We start from the raw sequence: 17,446 nt of genomic DNA, 5'->3' as shown, positions 1-17,446 counted from the left end.
ATCGTCGGCCCCAGTCATGAGTGCTAATCTGTAAATTACCTTCTTTTTTTCCCCCCTCCTACATTTTGAGCTTCCAATATAGATAAAAATCTAGCCCGGCAGACACGAAACGCTGCCTGTAGGGGAAGTGAAGGAAAAACACTCTTTTTTTTTTTTGTTCCTTGTAAAATCACAGACCAACAACAACTGTAGCTGTAAGATCAAATCAGGCCTTAAGCAAATACAGCACACAGCCGCAGCGTTGCCATCCCCTCCGCATGCACACATTCGGATGCATCATCGTATGGCAAAGAGATCAGAAGGTTGCGTACGAGTTCGCTGCAAAAGTTTGCCGAGGTTCACGTGGAGCTCGCCTTGAAAAGCCGCGGCACGCCCGAAGGAGTTCCCGTCCTTTTAAATCAAGCCGGAGGTGATGCCCTCGTACAGCTGTCAAGTAGCTCGCTGTGATAGTATATGTTTTGATTTTTTGGGGGGATTTTTCTCTCTTTTTTTTTTTTTTTTTTCCCCTCTCACTCATTTTGAGAAAGCTCACTGAGGCAACCACCTGCTGTTCCTTCCTATTCCTTACCGTCAGTTCTTCCCATTAAAACCGCTCCGTTCGACCACAATTCTCTTTGGTTGCCCAGAATTGATGCAGCAGAAAGCCGTTGCTGTTCTGTCGTCCCGTAAATGTAACCAGCTGTTCGACCCGTGTCATTTTTAATGGGTTTCTTTAAAATTTTCTCCATAACTGCTATTAAAAAAAAAAAAAAAAAAATTTCCTTCGCTAAACAAGACGCAGTCATTAAAACGACGCACGAGTGTTTCACAGTCTGGCAGCTAAATGTCTCGGTTCACAGAGAGAGAGGCCCCGAACGCACCATAGGAAAGGCAGCGCGTAAAAATACAGGCGAACTGACAACAAAAAAGTTCCATGCACCAAAGAAAATCGTGAATGTGGAGAATTTGAGGTCACAGTGACCTTGAGTTTTGACCTTTGCCCTCTCCCTCGCAACATCTAATCACTTCATCCTCGGTATCAAGTGAACGTTTTGGGCGAGTTTGACGAAAATTCCCTCGAGGCATTCTTGAGATATCGCGTTCACAAGAAGAAGAAGAAGAAGAAGAGACGGACCGACAAATCCCCAAAAAAAACAAAAAAATTGCTTCACGTCAATTCTCCTCACGAAAGGCTTTAGAGGAAAGCGTAACCCCAAATTATGGTAAAACACTGACTAACCGTGCGGTTTCTCCGTCGCGTTATCACAGTCCTGTTCCATCGGTCGATGTAAGTGCACTAATAACAGACTTTTATAAAATGTCACGAATCCAACAAACCATGAACTAAAACTAGCAATGGTGTGGTTTTTTTTTGTGTTTTTTTTTTATGCCAACATCGAGTTACATATTGCCCAGTCGGAAAAAAAATGTAGGCCACTGGCACATCCTCACTTCTACTGACAAATAAATAAATAAGTAAACAAACACTCTCAAACCTCATTTCACATTCAACACCGTGGAAATTATTAGTTTGGCAGTTTGCATCAGAGACGAGGAGAGTGAGCCAGTGAGACGTGCTGGTGTAGGTGGGGGGTATATTGAATGTGTGTGTGTGTGTGTGTGTGTGTGTGTGTGTGTGTGTGTGTGTGTGTGTGTGTGTGTCGTTCCCTTTTCATAGCCCACCACCAGTTTAGCCTGTAATTTACTTATAAGCTGCACGTGGGCGTGCAATTAACTGAAACCTAATTAAGAAACCGCCTGAAATCCACATAAGCGGTTAACGCCAACCTGACGACGGGCCGCACGCACAACGGAGGTTTCCCTTTTTAGACTTTCCATCAAACAAATACACTGACGTTCGAATCGAATTGGCTTATTTGACAAAACTCCTGTTTGATAAAAAACGAATTCATCTTTCCGTTTTTTTGTTTTTTTTTCCTCTTATCGGCTCTAAAATCCTTAAATTCTACAAATTTGTCGCTGAACTCACGGAGCTCGTTTTGGTGCATCGTTGTTACTCCCAGATGTTTAACATTCAGAAGATTTACGGGAGAAACTCCAACAGCAGGAAACAGCTGTATGGCATAAGGACGTGCAGATGAAGACTTGAATACATTGACTGTAAAAGAGTACCGACATGTCACATTTAAAAATGTTCAGCTCGTATTCAAACTCTCTGGAGTTTTATAATCAAAAAAGTCCATGGCAGTATTCGACCCAAACTGTTGCATCATGGTTCCCCGTGGAAGAAGGAAAAAAAAAGAAAAAAGGATAAAGAACAAAACACAGTCGGATAAAAAAAACAAAAAAACAACAGAAGGTGAAGATCTGTGAAGAGTCTCAAAGGAAGAGAAAACTTTCTGACGAGACGATCTGATGCCGCAACGACAGCTGAGACGGAATGTAAAAGAAAATGCGCCGACATCAGTGAAGGCAGCGCCACAGAAGCAACGTGTTGGCAACGAGTTGCAGCCGGCGGCAGCATCTGCAGAGAAACGGGCAACATCCACAATCACTGCCAGGATGGATCCCAGTTAGGCGGTTATAACAAAACAAAATCTGTTTGGTGTAGAATTCTACACAAGAGGTTGATTGAATGTATTTCTCTTTCCTTTTTATAAATTCTCTGGCACCAGATGGCTCAAAAATATCCTTTTTTTTGTTGTTGCTGTTGTTGCAAATTCATGATTTATTGTTGGTTCGGTATTACTTTGTTTTTGTTCACATAAAAGACACTTATTCAGCCGGTTTGGGGGATCTGACTCAATCTGATCGGAAACCCGACGATACCACGTCCCGCCCACCGATGGCCGTAACCTGTCCGCACCACAGGGCTGTCAATCAAACAGACACGTCCCCCCCCCCCCGCCCCTCCCAAAAAAACACGGCTTTAAACACGACACGGAAATATTTGCTTGACAGAGAATTTTATGAGACTAGTTTGAATGGGAGTCTACGGAGTCGGAGGCTTTTTGGGGCCACCCTCTGGTGGCACTCGGTGGTATTGCAGCTAAGGTTGCCAAAATTTTCAGAGCCGGAAGCTACGTCCACTTCTATATACAGTCTGTGGTTTGAACCAAATGCATGTGATATTTCCGCACAACACATTGAGCCACTGCACAGACTGATCTTCAGAGGTTCGGATAAAAAAAAAAAATTAAAAAAACGTCCCGTATCTGCAGCCAGCAGGGCCGATCAGCACTCACAGCGCAGATACTGTCAGTATAAGTGGCTGCAGTGCTGATCTTGTCAATGGGCATTTGGGCAAGAGGGGTGGAGGGGGGGAGGGGAGGGGAGGGGAGGAGGATGCCAAAATGAGGAAACGAGGCTGTGCGTGGTTGGATTCTATTCGGACCGGCAGATGGTGACGGCAAATGTTGTGCAGATGCTCACGCGTCTTAGATTAAAAGCTTTCTCCTCATTGAGCAAAAGAGTGGCAATTGAAAAAGGGATTTGTGTTGATGGGGCGGGGGGGGGAGGGTGAAGGGGGGGGGCAGTGCTGCTGAGCCAAACCAAAACAAAAGCACACGTGAAAAACATGTTAAAAAAAAAAAAAAAAAAAAAAAAATCGATGGAAAAAAATGGAGTGTGTTTACTGTGTGTGTGTGACATAGTAAACACACTCGCGCACAAACGCAGACGGCGATGCTCACGAGCCGAGAATAACGACGACGTCACACACGACGACGTCGCGTGCACGGACACACATCCTTTGGTTTTGGTCATGAATAAAACACAGGTTTGCTCGCGCACGCACACGCGCTGTTACGGAAAAGGCCAAAAGGCAACAACTCTCGGCGGTGTCTGTCTGTCTGTCTGTCTGTCTGTCTGTCTGTCTGTCTGTCAGCTAAAAACTGCAGAGCAGAAGGGGCCACGCAGACATGCACACATGATCACAGAGCGCCGCACACATTTTGTACTCTCATCTCACGCTTTTACTCGTCCAAAGAGAGCAGCGGTCGCACAGACAGACAGACAGACAGACAGACAGACAGACAGACACACACACACACACATCTTCCAACGCGGTTTAAGGACATTTAAGGATACAGAAAAAAAAAAAGCTAATCCACACAGTTTGGTTGGAGACCTGTTTTGGACTCTCCAGACCGAAAAGTATCGACGCTTGAAATAAATACACACGTGACATAATTCCAGCAGCTTAAAAGCAAAATTATCCTTAAAATATAAGAAAAAAAAGCTCGCTTACGTACGTGGTAATAAAAATGCATTTTGATGAATAGCTTGCCGTCAGCGAGGTGGCCGTCTCCCTTTGCGTGACCATTAGTCGAGACATTACAGGAAACTCTAAAATAATAACTCGTAAATGTGTTTTCTGCTCAGATGAAAGTGTGAATTATGGCCAGCGTTATCTGAATGCAAATTCATCTTGGTTTCCCAGGAGTAATACATTCCTCAGAGGCGTCCCATTTATCTGGCGGCCGTGTGCTTTGTAACTGAATATCACCGAGTCATATTTTATAGTTGATATTTAAGAAAGTTGGCATGACAGTTGGATTGATCTTCATTCGTGATGGGACCTTGTTTGTCTTGTCTCTATTGGGGGGAGGGAACTGGCTGCTGTAATTTGTCGATTGGTGGTTTAAAGATCGATAGAGAGAAAAGTTCAAACTCGCACCGACGCACATCTGGAATATTGCTGAGTCAGACAAATGCTGTGATCAAATTGAACTCGAGAGCTCACGGTTACATTGTGGAAAGTCGCGTCCAAGCCGTATGTATGCTTGGCGTTCAAGTGGACGGCGTCTAGAAGCCACAGAGGCGAACAATTTAGCAAGTTGGCTGGGGTTAGGGTGGGGAGGGCGGGGGGGACAAAAGGCCGTTGGGAAGATCGACATTTTATCGAAGTTATGAAGACAAACTCTGCACGACTAAAATGACAATATATTAGCTTAACATCCAACTGGAAGTTTGTTCAACCATTTGACAACCACAACGGTCGGTCGGGAGGGGGCGGGGGGGGGGGGCTTTAATAGTCAAATCCGGTGTTTTACAAAATGAAGCTGCTTTTTTTGTTTTTTTTCAAAATTAGTGTTTTTCTTTCCTGACGGTCTCTGGCAGCTCCGGCGGAGATTTCGATTTTAAAATTCCTCGCTCGTAGGCGCCTCGCCTGTTGCTGCCGAGGGAGACCGAGCACCAATTCCCTCCATCGCTACCTTCCTCGCAGCTTTCGCTTTCTTTCTCTCCCCCGTGTTCCCCGCTCTGTTTATATATTTGATGCTTTTGTTTTTTCGTCTTCATCGAGGGAGGGAGAGAGAAAAAAAAAAAAGGGCTGATGTAACTCTGCGTTTTGACGCATTGAAATGCAGCTGTATCATTCTGCTAGTGGATCGATAAAAGGGCATTTTAAAATTCAATTATCTTTTTTTTTTTTTTTTTTTCTTTTCTTTTCCCCCTCACACACTCACTCCTATGACTTTCTCTCAATCTGGAGCTCATTGCTTTTCCTATCTTGCTGGCACTCTGCTCGCCCCTCTGCTCGCCCCCCCTCCCCCCCCACACACACACACACACACACACACTTCTCTTATCCTCTATGATATTGCTGAGCTCTGGCTTATGTAGTGGAACTTGCAGCAAGATTTTGGATTGTAACGGAAAGCGTCGAGCGGACGGGTGGAGGGGGCGGGGGGAGGGGGGGGTGGAGGATATGGAGCGATAAATAGGGCTTCAACCCATTCTCATTCGTCTGACGTTTACATTTCGATATAGACTGGGGTTTTCAGACGAGCCGATGACGGTTTAAAGACAACAATTAATCTCTAAGTCCGAATAGCTTCTTGTTTGTTGGCTTTTCAGACTTTTTTTTTTTTTTTTTTACTTACGAACGTCAAAAACTCAAGTTATTTTCCAGTTAAGTGAATTATGGGTACATTCGACGGTACCCGTAGCCAAGTAAGTTTTGAGATTTCACAGTAGGTGTACCCGACGACGGAGGTGGTATTAAGGAAAACATGTATGCAAACAAAGACAAAGAAGACATGGCTAGCCAACCCTGTCTCCTAGAAACATATTGCATATCGCTGGCCCTTATCAGAGGACGGGTTGTGGCAGCAGCAGGCCGATCCACTCATCCCAGATGTTCCTCTTCTCTGTAAAGTTTTTCCAGCTACTCTATGGGACTGTTTTGATGAAAAGCAAAGAGGCGTTTACCAGTCGATATACCTTTACCTGTGGTCGTGAGATTCGGAGTGGCGACGGGGGGGGAAAAAAAAAAAAAAACGAGGCCGCAGTTAAAAGCGTCCGAAACGAGTTTCCTCCGCGGAGTGGCCAGGCTTAGCCTCGGAGATAGAGTAAGGAGCTCCGTCGTCCGGCGGGAGCTCGGAGGGAGAGCCGCCGCTCCCCTGGCGTCGAAAGAGGGGAGCCGGTCGAGGCGGTTCGGGGGCATCCGATTGGGATGCCTGCTGGGCGCCTTACGTTAAAAGGTTTTCCGCGCTCCGTCCGACTCGTCAGAGACCCAGAACACGGCGGAAAAAAGATGGCATATCTCGTCTGGCCCCGGGAGGGTTAGGGCTGGAAAACATTGCCGGGGAGAGGGATGTCTGGGCTTACTTGCTCAGCCTGCAGCCACCACGACCCGACCGCGGACAGGGTGGTAGAAAATGGATGAATATAAGGGGGGAGCCGGTCGAAAGAGGTATACCCGAGGGCATTGACGGGTGTAGCGGGAGAAAACAGCTGTCCCTTTTGTTTCTGATATTTTGTATTTCATTTTCTTTGGGTATACCATCCCTAAAGTAACTAACATCAGCAACCATCCAACAACCGTCATCTAACAGCGTGTAACTTGTCAAAAAGCCCTTTATTGATTCCATGGAATTTGATATTACAAGGATACAGTGAGGCAGCGGGTGGGTACATCGGGGCTCAACTTTGAAAGGTCCCGGAGATTAGAGTGGAAGAATGAAAAGGTTTATCAGATCATTAGAGGGTGCAGAGGCAGGACAAGAAATGAAGGGCACGCAGAAAATGTTGGAGCAGGAAGTAGAGAAGATACAGTAGGGTTATATCGGGGCAGGCGACAGGCGGTGTAGCGGGGCGTGCACGGATGTAAATTTAGGACGCAGATGAGGCGCCCTGCTCAAGACAAATGATTGCCTCTGCTGGCAGATAATGACAGCGGAGATGCAGATAGACGGAAAAAGGAGCACGGATATACGGCGTGTCGGAGAGCAGGAGATTGGATGTGCGCGTGAAAGCGAGGGAGACGAGGACAAAGAAGCACGAGCGGGGGGTTGTTTGTGGTGCGTATGCGGTAGAAATAGGGAAAAGGCCCCAAAAAGAAGAAGAAAAAAAAAAAAGGGAGGGCTGTGTGTGTGTGTGTGTGTGTGTGTGTGTGTGTGTGTGTGTGTGTGTGTTAAAGCAGCCAAAGAAAATTAAAGGAGGGAGGAAGATGGAGCAGAGGTGGAGAGGAAGTGCAACAGTGACACGAGGAGGGGAAGCGATAAGGATGGTTGATTAATAGAGGCGTCTTGGTGGCCTGGCAGTTGAGCCCTGGAACGACGCAACCCAGAGAGTTTGCGGCTATGGAACCTTTTTCACATGTCGGCCCTCGTTTTTTTTGTGTTTTTTTTTTGCGGGGGGGGGGGGGTAACTCTCAACTCTATAACCATCATAAAAGAGGTAAGGAGCACAAAATGAGAAGTAAAAGAGCAGCTCGGATGAAAGAAGACGAGAACAGATGAGGTTGCGAGATTGATAACTCGATGACCTTGTCGATACGGCAAAGAGGAGGCTTCCGCAGGCTTCGAACGACAGATAAAAACCAGGCCCCCCTCGATGAGAAGTCCTCGTGACGGAACGATGCTTTAGAGCGCTTTAAAAAATAAAAAGAAGTGCTGTCTGGGTCACGCGCTGACAAAACCTTCATTCAGAGGCTCATAAATCTCTTGTCCGTGGGAACGGGGCTAATCTCAGGTCGGCGAAGGAAACCACATACCTCTGGGAATAAAGCAAAATAAAAACTTTGTCGACAGCAATGTGTTTGCGAGATTCAACAACACGACTCGAATAAAGTCAAAAAAAAGAAAAGGGAGGGGGGGTCCCCCGAGGATCGCGACACAAATCAACAAAATTGCCGCCGCGCATTTTACAAGAGTCTCCGATGGTGTTCGGCTCGGTCAAACACGGGAGGGCCTCGAGAAAGCAATCAGCTCAGGACAAGCACAACAGACTTTAATCAGCAGCGAGGCAGGGCGAGACAGACAGCGTGGTCAGTTGTACTGTTACGTTGGCGGCGGGCAGGTACGTGTTGGAGGCGGAAAAACAATCTTCAGCGGTTTCCGTCTGAAATAACAGAACGATTCTTTGTTATGGCGACGGACACTTTCGAGAGATTCGGAGGAACAGCCGTCAGTCTCGGGGGTTTGTTACTCACTACATCAATGCGGACACAGTTGGAGGACTTCTTTTTAGGGGCATCTAATGTCAGAAATATACATAATTATGATTTCAACTGAGTAAATTGAGCTCTTTATATCTACATCCTCTTCTACGGAGAGTGCCGTGTTTCTACAGAAGCCCAAAAAGGACAAATCACACACTGATTCTAAGGGAGGACCTTTTGCGTTCTGTCATACAAAAGTATTCCCTTTGAATTCTGTCGAAGAGGGCCACAAGATATGGCTGAAAGCTCTGAAAGATGTCCAGGAGGTGGACCTCGCCTAATCTATTTCTTTCTTGTTAAACTAACTAACCTTGAAGATGGAACTGCGAAGTTCTTTTATGCGAGCATGCGAACAAATAGAAGCGAATAAGGCAGCGAAGCAGGGCGACCTAATTGCATAAAGTCCCCCATTTGTAGGATTACTTTCAAACTTTGCTGTTAATTATCTAAAACTTGCATACTACTGTATGCATAAGCCTACTGTAATGAGCAGCAGCATGTGGACATTCTTCCCAATTCGACAAAAAAAAAAAAACTTGGCTGGCAGAAAATGCATACAACAGCAGGCAGATTTTGGAAACCACTGAAGTACTGAAGGAAAAAGGTATACAAGATAAAATGGTGGTTGGGGCAGGAAAAGAGAAGAGGAGTAAAACAATTAGAGAGAAAAAAAAAAGACAGGGGAGAAGAAAATAATCAAAAGGACAGCAATGAAAAGTCAAGGAATAGAAACGAAGAGAAAATGAAATGCGATAGCTGCCACGGGAGAGAAAAGGAGCAAAAATGTGGGAAGAAAAAAAAGAAGACAGGAAGAAGACAGGAAACGCCAAATGAGAGGCGGAAAAAAAGCAAAGCAAAGCAACCACGGGCAAACAGATAAGATGCATGAGGGAAGGATGTATGATAAGATAAATGAAAGAGAGAAAGGGATGGGGAGGTGAAAAAAAAAAAAAAAAAAAAGAGCGGAGCGAGAAAAAAAAACAAAAACAAGAGAAAGGAATCAAGAGACCCTGAGAAAATAAAGAAGGAAACGGAGACTGAGATGAGACGGAAAAAGGAAGAGGAGATGAGAGGAGGGAAGGGAAGAGCGTTTGTTGTTTTTGCTGTGCATGAGTCATCGTCAGATCCTATTATGACTGAAGCAGCGTTACCGCTATCGCCCACTTCTAACCTACGGCAACATGCCTTCTACACGCATCACTCACACACACACACACACACACACACACACACACACACAGGTTGCCACTTCCATTTTTTTTGTGAGGACATCGCAAAATGCCAAGGTAAATGCTTTTCAGTCAGGGTCCACAAAAACACATTAACAAGATTACAATTTACCGATGCACCGACTACAAATGAGATTAGGACTCATAATGCGTTTGTACTGAGTAACATCTGACACAAAGATTTTTTTTCTTTTCCAACCCTTGAACCACACATTTCCATCAATGCCTTCACCTCCACAGTGGCATTCGGTTTATTGTAGCAATAAAAAAAAAAAAAAAAGCACTGTGAAATCAAACCGAATTTCAACGGCGAGAATGTCAACTTTGCAGCAACGGCGCGAAGCGGTGAAGAATGTCAGCACTGGAATGAATATATCTGCGGCGCCTGCATAAATTGTACACAAAGAAGCTTTAATGGTAATTGTCATGTATAATGTGCTCGCACCCCGATCTTTTCCAAGGTAGCAAGATACTGTCATCTGTATCTTTCTGCTGCGTCGCTGACTGACAGACGGATCGGTGCGGCGGCGGCAGCGGAGATGTCGTACCGGATTGGTGAAGTACGAGCTGAGCCAGAAAAGAAAAGCAATCGATTTACCAGTTGATCTACGTTCCGACCGTCAACTATGGTGAGCTCTGGGTCGCGACTGAAAGACCGAGATCGTGGCAGGAAAAAAGTTGGGCTTTAGTCGGGTTCCTCAGAGACTCGGTGAAGTTCTCTCTGTAGCGGGTTGTCCAGAGGGTTCTTTGAAAGTCTAGAGGGAGAACCCTAAAGTCTATGAACGTAACCCCGGTGATGGCCATCGGGTAACCCCAACTTGGGCTCAGAGACCACGAACTTGTCCATGCCAAGCGTTTCACGGGCATGAAAGGGCACGGTGTGTCTTTTCATGACAGATATAATCAACTTGCATTATGGGAAATGGAGGATCCAAAGTTCTTGGGAGTTTTAGCCAATATTGAATTTAATTGTTCAAACTTAACGAGACTATTTTTGAACCAGTAAAATGTGACATTTCGGAAAGGGCTAATAAACAATCTGTTTCACAATCTCCATGTCGCCGTGGCACCGACAGAAGAATACATTCCCCTTTATTCCCTTACCGTCTGCCCCCTTTTAACCCACCTTTAAATGAAACTGTCTTCCTACACATTTTGAACAATCCCTCCCGGTGCCATGTCACATGTCGACATTCAAGAAAAATGCACGGACATAAGACAACCCCCCCTCCCCCGCCCAATCACAGTCGTACTTGAGAGACAGCGCGGGGACAAACATGATGAAACCGTGTGCCCGAGGCCACTGCCGCATGTCAGACGTCGTGAGCTGTCGTCTCTGTTGGGTTTTGGGGGCGGAGTCAGTTCAGAGAGCTCGGCTCGAAGCCGATCCGTCGTTGTATAACTCGAGGACGAGAAGGGATGTACGTCTGCTGAAGAAAAAGCGAAGACACGACATGTATACTGTATTATATTTCTGGAAATCAGAGGTTTTTGCACACCTATAAGCGAGGCGGAACAGTTTCGAAGGATGTCAAATTTTGCCAACAAGGCGCATACTTGACGTAAACACCTTAATAGACGATTGCGCGCTTTGGTAGAAGGGTAAATATTTGTTCCACTCTTCCTTTGTACACCTGTACTGAGGGATGACGGTAAACTATCTTGAATCTTTAACAACCCACACAACCGCGAACAAACACCCGAGAGACCCCTTCTGTCGATTCTCTGACGCTTGAGTACCTTCCATCAGTGACAGATTCTTGAGACAGATTTTGTTTTTGTTTTTTTTTCCTTTTGAGTATCTTTAACTTTAACAACGAGCTCTGTCACATTAAAGTGTCCCTCTGTTTCTAACGTCACGGGAATATTCCCGCGTGCGTTTGCAGCGCGGCGTTTGAAATCCGAATTCATCAACAACAATCGCGAACGTCATTTTAATTTGTTTCGGAGAAGCTGAAATAACTTCACGCGCTCATTTAAAGCGATAGTACACTCGAACCAGGCCGCCTCCGCTGAGAGCACTTCGCAGTCAGTGAGCAGCTGCGAGGTCCGTCTTCATAAACAACACTTCAACTTGATCGTTTGTGGACATACGGCGGCTGTCGCAAGAATCAATCAAGTGACCTTTACAGCGAAAGATGCTTCTTCGATGTCTGGCAGTGGTATTTTCAGACGTCAATATATCTTTGGAAAACTGATGGTCACGCAGATATACGAGGTTTATTATGAGGGAGGGATTATATCAGCCGACCGGGGTTCCTATTCGGTCGGATTTTACATAGGTGCCTTAAAAGTCAGCAACTCGTACCATGAATGGGCATTATTCTCTCCAGTTCACGCAATGAACCACTCGCACTGGGAAATCACTGATGAAACATCAAAAAAAAGGTCCAAGACAACTTTAGGCGCATCAACTTTGAGTTCCATGTAATGAAACAGTACTTAAAACCTGATAAGAGAAGCACCTGCTGAAAGGGATGCAAAAACCAATTTAAAGAACTTCAATTCGTTTACGTTGTACCTCAGATTTTGGTTTTGTTTCTAATTGTAAAAACAAAAATACATTTACATATGTTAGAACTTGCACTTAACAGCATGGACGGCATATTCTCTGAAGTAAAAGCCACTTAGACACAGAGGCACTGTTATATTAACTGCAGCTATCTCTAGAACGCTTGATTTGCCCAACCAAGCACTATATTTATGTCTAATCAAAATAAAAACTGAGAAAAGCAGCAATTACTTTAAAAAAAAAAATAAAAAAATTCAGTGTTTTGGCATGCTGACATTTGTCCGTGACAGATTACTTAAATGAAGCACTTATTGATGTCGTTAACTTTTGGGACCATTAACATACAGATGAATTGACTAATCAAGCAAATCAGATGAAGTCACTGAGTTGTGACTCATGTTAGCTTTCAATTAGTCATTTACACTATGTTCTCATTGCTACAGAATATTAAATGACAAATGAGTGGAGAAAAAAAAAAAAAAAAAAAAAAAAAAAAAAGTTAAGTGTGATATGCACTCAAAAGAACACCATTAAAATCATTTATATTTTTGGAACTTTGGTTTTCCTTCCTCTGGTGTGTAGATCAGTAGATTTTGTAAAATTTCCCTCATTTTGTAATAAGGACGGGACATGATTTTCAAATAGTCATTAAAATATCAAAAAATAATGGATTAGCATATGCGACTATCGTTCCTCCTCATTTTCCCTGCTTTTACCGGCGACTGGTTGTAATGTGTAACTCCCGGTCAGAAGGTGGCGGTGACGCGCCTGAAAGCTGTTTACGGCAGCCGCCACCGAACAACATAAAGAGAAGGAGAGACACGTTGCTGTCGGACTCCAGAGCGATTTTCCTATTTTGGATCGTCCATCCCTATTTGGTGATGACGCGAACGCCAGGTACGAATGAAATCAAATGTTCCCAGGAGCACCTTTGGGACTTGGCGTCGGCCCTCTCCCGCCCCTCTCGCTCCACTTCACATCCGTCAGCGATAACGCAACTAAGCCTTATTAAAAGTTTTTTTTTTTTTTTTTGCCCTCGTAACGCTTCATTACACACTCGCACGTACGTCGTTCGCAAAAAGGCTCGCTCTCCGGCTAACCGCCACCATTATTTGATCTTCTGGTCTCCTGATTAATGGGATCCTCTCTCCCCTTCCACTGATAAGGAAAAACCAGCCTTCTATCTGTCTCCTTCACACTCTCCTCTGTTTTTTTTTATTTTTTTTTATCTGTTCTTTCTTTTATGGCTTCCCCCCCCGTCAGGTCTCTTGTCTTTCTCCCTGACTTTCTTGTCATTTGCCTCATTTGCTATTAGTCCTATTTATTTCCACCCCATCGTTCATGCAGATCACGGAGGCCCATTATTATTTGTACCTTTAAATTTATTTCCCATCGTCTTGCGTGATGGATGTTTCACACACAAGCATTCTCTCTCTCTCTCTCTCTCTCTCTCTCTCTCTCTCTCTCTCTCTCTCTCTCACACACACACACTCACTCACTCACTCGTATACACTGGCCGGCTTGCTTATCCATAATCTGTCCTTCAACAGGGGAAATGAGAGGTTTTGATCAAACAATTGTTATAGTGGTGAAGCTACTTATAAATGCATTACAGCGGTCATTTCCTTTTAAGTGCACACACACACACACACACACACACACACACACACACACACACCTACACACTCAGAAAACCACACAAACACACAAGGGAGCACGAAGGTTTATGCAAAAAAAAAAAAAAAAGGAAGCGATAGATTTCTTTTCCATGCATCCATATTTCTAACCGTCTGCCTACTGTATCCGTCCAAATATTTACATTTCAATCCGAGTTATTGATCGAGGTAACGACGGAATAACAAGTCGCAAAATACCGTACAGTCAAAGCCTGTAATACACCAATTAGTCCACCAGAGGGGTACCGAGTTAGTGCTCATTTTCTTTTGCAAAAATACACACACAGAAGACCGGGGTCAAAGAAGGAGGTCATGCGATAAAAGCCACGTGACGAAGCCAGAACAAGCGTAGCCACCAGCCCCCAGGAGACCGGGGTTCGAGTCTGCGTGAAAGCTACAAGGATTTCTTTAAAGAAAATCTTCTTCTGAGTAGTTTTTGTGTTTGACCCTAAACACGGCCTTTTTTTTATGTCTTTGCAGTTAAATGCGCGATCAGCAGGCAGACCGGTCCAGGATGTGTCCGTTTAACACAGGGGATGCGAGTGTGTGTGTGTGTGTGTGTGTGTGTGTGTGTGTGTGTGTGTGTGTGTGTGTGTGTGTGTGTGTGGCGGTTAACTCCTACCAAAAAAACGACGATCATGCTGTAACTGTTGTTCCCGGATATAAATCACTTCTGCTTAGTTTTTCTGTAAGGTTTGTCTTCTTTACTTGTTACTCGAAAAGCACAATAAGTTCGATGCACTTTTGAACATTTAATCCCAAGACGTTCCACGGTTACTTTACGTTGTAATGTCTGTTGACACTTTGCAGCATATTCTGCACACTCGTTAAAACCTTTGAGCCAATTCTGCTCTCTGCTGCCAATAAAGCAGCACCACTGGCGCCTCTGGAGAGTGTGTGTGTGTGTGTGTGTGTGTGTGTGTGTGTGTGCATGTGTGTGTGTGTGTGTGTGCGTTCAGTGTGCCTTGCTCAAGAGCAGCCCTGAGATACTTAATGAACTGGAGGATGCAAACATCGACTACGTGCAAATTGTCATACAATTATGGGCCTTGAACGGCCGTTGGCGGCTCCATACGGCGGTTATCACTGGACAGCAGGGTCACTGTGTATCCAGCATACTAATGCAAAAGCTGCATCTTTCTTTCTTTCTAACACACACACACACACACACACACACACACACACACACACACACACACACACACCATACAAACATCCTTGCTCTGCCTCATCTCTCTCTCTCTCATCTTGACCAAAACACCTTTTTCACTTTGTCACACACACATAAATCTAGCCTTACACAAACAAACAAAACACACACACACACACACACACACACACACACAACTCTGACATCCATCCTGCCCAGCTATTTTCACTTGGCCATCCACTCTATTTTTTTTTTTTTTCTTGCACTCACACATTGAGTAAACAAGTGGAGGGTTTTCAATCCCGAGATCGACACACGCCGAGCGTTTAGACGGTAAAGCTCTGCTGGCCCGCACGCAGCACTCCCGCACTTCCCCGCGACGACAACGGAGCGTCGGCAACCACGCAAACCACCGCGTCATCGTAGAATATCTCGCGATTCGTGTGACGCAAGGTCCCGCAAAAAGACAAAAATTTTTTTTAAAAAGATGGTTTTGAGACAGGAAAGCGTGTAACTGTCACGCCTAGGGCTGCCCCAAGCGTGGCTATCTCACGTTTTCCTGGAGCGGAACGGGCGTGTCTAGGTCACGCTTTGCCCGGGATACCGAGCTGAACGCGTGGTCGTGATGTTTTGGTTTAATTTGTTTACGGAACCGAGTCCAAAAACCACGACACCACTCGTCGTGTCGCAAATCAGAACGTCACTGCTTGTTTTTGTTTTGACATTTTTTTTTTTTCACCGCTGATTTTTATGTCACAGTTACACGTTCTCCACCTGGAGCAAGAAGGCATTAATTAGTTCACGGTCATCAAGCTCCATCCAGACGAAGCTTCAGTTTAGGAAAAACGTGAAGAGAAAGAAAAAGAAAAGTCAAAACACATTTCAAGCCTTCTTGACACATCGAAAACAGAATAAAACGCCAGTATAAAAAGTTTTGTGGTCGTCTTGAACCTGAATAGACAAACTTCAACTTTCAATACAAACGTGACCTTAAGACACAAACTGTCCACAATAAGCAATTTATGTAGATTAAAAAAAAAAAAAAAGAGAGAGAAAGGACCCTTTGTGGCTCAGACACCGCTGTCAACGCTGTTCTGTCTCCGTGTCGCACGCGACACGTACTTTCTCATCTGCACACATTCGCATATTTGCACTATCACGCACGCACGCACGCGCACACTGTAGCTGACCAACAGCATCACCGTCTGCCTCCTCCTGTGTTCATGCTGCAGGACCAGCGCGCAGTCTATCTGTCTCTTTCTCTCTCTTAAACACACGCACGCACGCACACACACACACACTCACGCACGAACACGCACCCTCCTGACCTGCCAGCATCAGTAGCCTCGCGCAATCTCTGCTGAAACGGCGGAACAAACCCGTGGTGACACGTGTGCGCACAGTGCGCGCGGATCCAACCGAGCAAGCGTGTCCACACACACACACACACACACACACACACACAGAGCTAGGCCACGCACACACACGTGCGTGCTCATACAAACTCTGTCTCTCTCTCTCACACACACACACACACACACAATTAACGAAGCTGCAGGTGCTCCCTCAATCAGAGCACATGCGCAAAACAGCGAACGCACGCGCGCGCGCACTTCCAGTGATCCAGAGAAAACTCCCGAGCACGTGAAGCAGAGAAGGGCAAAGATTCAAAGTGTCTCCAGCAAACAAGGCTGCTCACATTTCAACCCAAATTAACACGGCGGCAAAAAGAAATGTTAGTCGCGCTTCACAACACACAAGCGCGCGCGCGCACACGCACACTCACGCGCTAGCTCAAAAGAGAAATACGCACGCTCATTTGTTTTGTTGCCTTCCTTACCTTCCTCGTGCATCCGCTGCAGGCAGAAAGTGAGGTTCCGCCGCCAGCCCGGCAATGGTCATGAAGAAGAAGAAGAAGAAGGTCCACAGGATGAGGAGGAAGAGGGTGGTGGGTGGTGGTGGTGGTGATGGTGAGGGATGATGAAAGAGGAGTGATGATGATGATGGTGGTGATGATGATGATGAGGGTTAGAGTAGATCCTGTCCGGTGGAGGTGACGGCACACAGCAGAGAGGAGCAGCCCCCCCTCCACCCCCTGCAAATATATAACGATTCCCTCCCGGTTGTTTTCCTCTTTTCTTCTTCTTCTCCTCACTTTTCCTCCCCTTCCTCTGTGTGCGTGCTGAGTTGTTGTTTTTTTTTCTTTTTTTTTTTCTTGTTTCACCCTCCCGGTTCTTCTGTTCGGTAAAACGGCGCGTGTAATAGCTGCTGCTCTCTCCGGTAACGACCCCGCTTGACAGTCCGTGTGACAGTCGTTCCCGCTGCGGCACCAATGGGTCTCTCTGTTTCTCTGTTTCTCTCTCTCTCTCTCTCTCTCCTCGCTCTCTCTCTCTCTCAGTCACTTCTCTCTTTCATTCTTTCTTTCTGTCTCTCCATGTTTGCCTCCCTCTCTCTCTCTCCCCCTCACTCTCCTTCTCTCTCTCCTTCTCCCTC

At 45.5% G+C, this 17,446-nt stretch overlaps 1 protein-coding gene across 1 annotated transcript in view; it reads right to left on the bottom strand.

Moving 5' to 3' along the window:
* LOC138210525 (glutamate receptor-interacting protein 2-like) overlaps positions 1 to 17,446 on the bottom strand; it is a 220,769-nt gene extending 203,323 nt beyond the window's left edge. The window contains exon 1 of the mRNA XM_069169733.1: positions 16,794 to 17,446. Coding sequence (XP_069025834.1) covers positions 16,794 to 16,806 — 13 coding nt within the window. The 5' untranslated portion in view covers positions 16,807 to 17,446. The remainder of the gene's footprint in view (positions 1 to 16,793) is intronic.

Source organism: Embiotoca jacksoni, unplaced genomic scaffold (genome assembly GCF_022577435.1).
Source record: "Embiotoca jacksoni isolate LCO1_2020_lvr unplaced genomic scaffold, fEmbJac1.0.p SCAF_46, whole genome shotgun sequence".
NCBI classification, from domain to species: Eukaryota; Metazoa; Chordata; class Actinopteri; family Embiotocidae; genus Embiotoca; species Embiotoca jacksoni.
The sequence above is the reverse complement of the archived record's forward strand: the minus strand, read 5'-3'. Positions and strand labels throughout refer to the sequence as shown.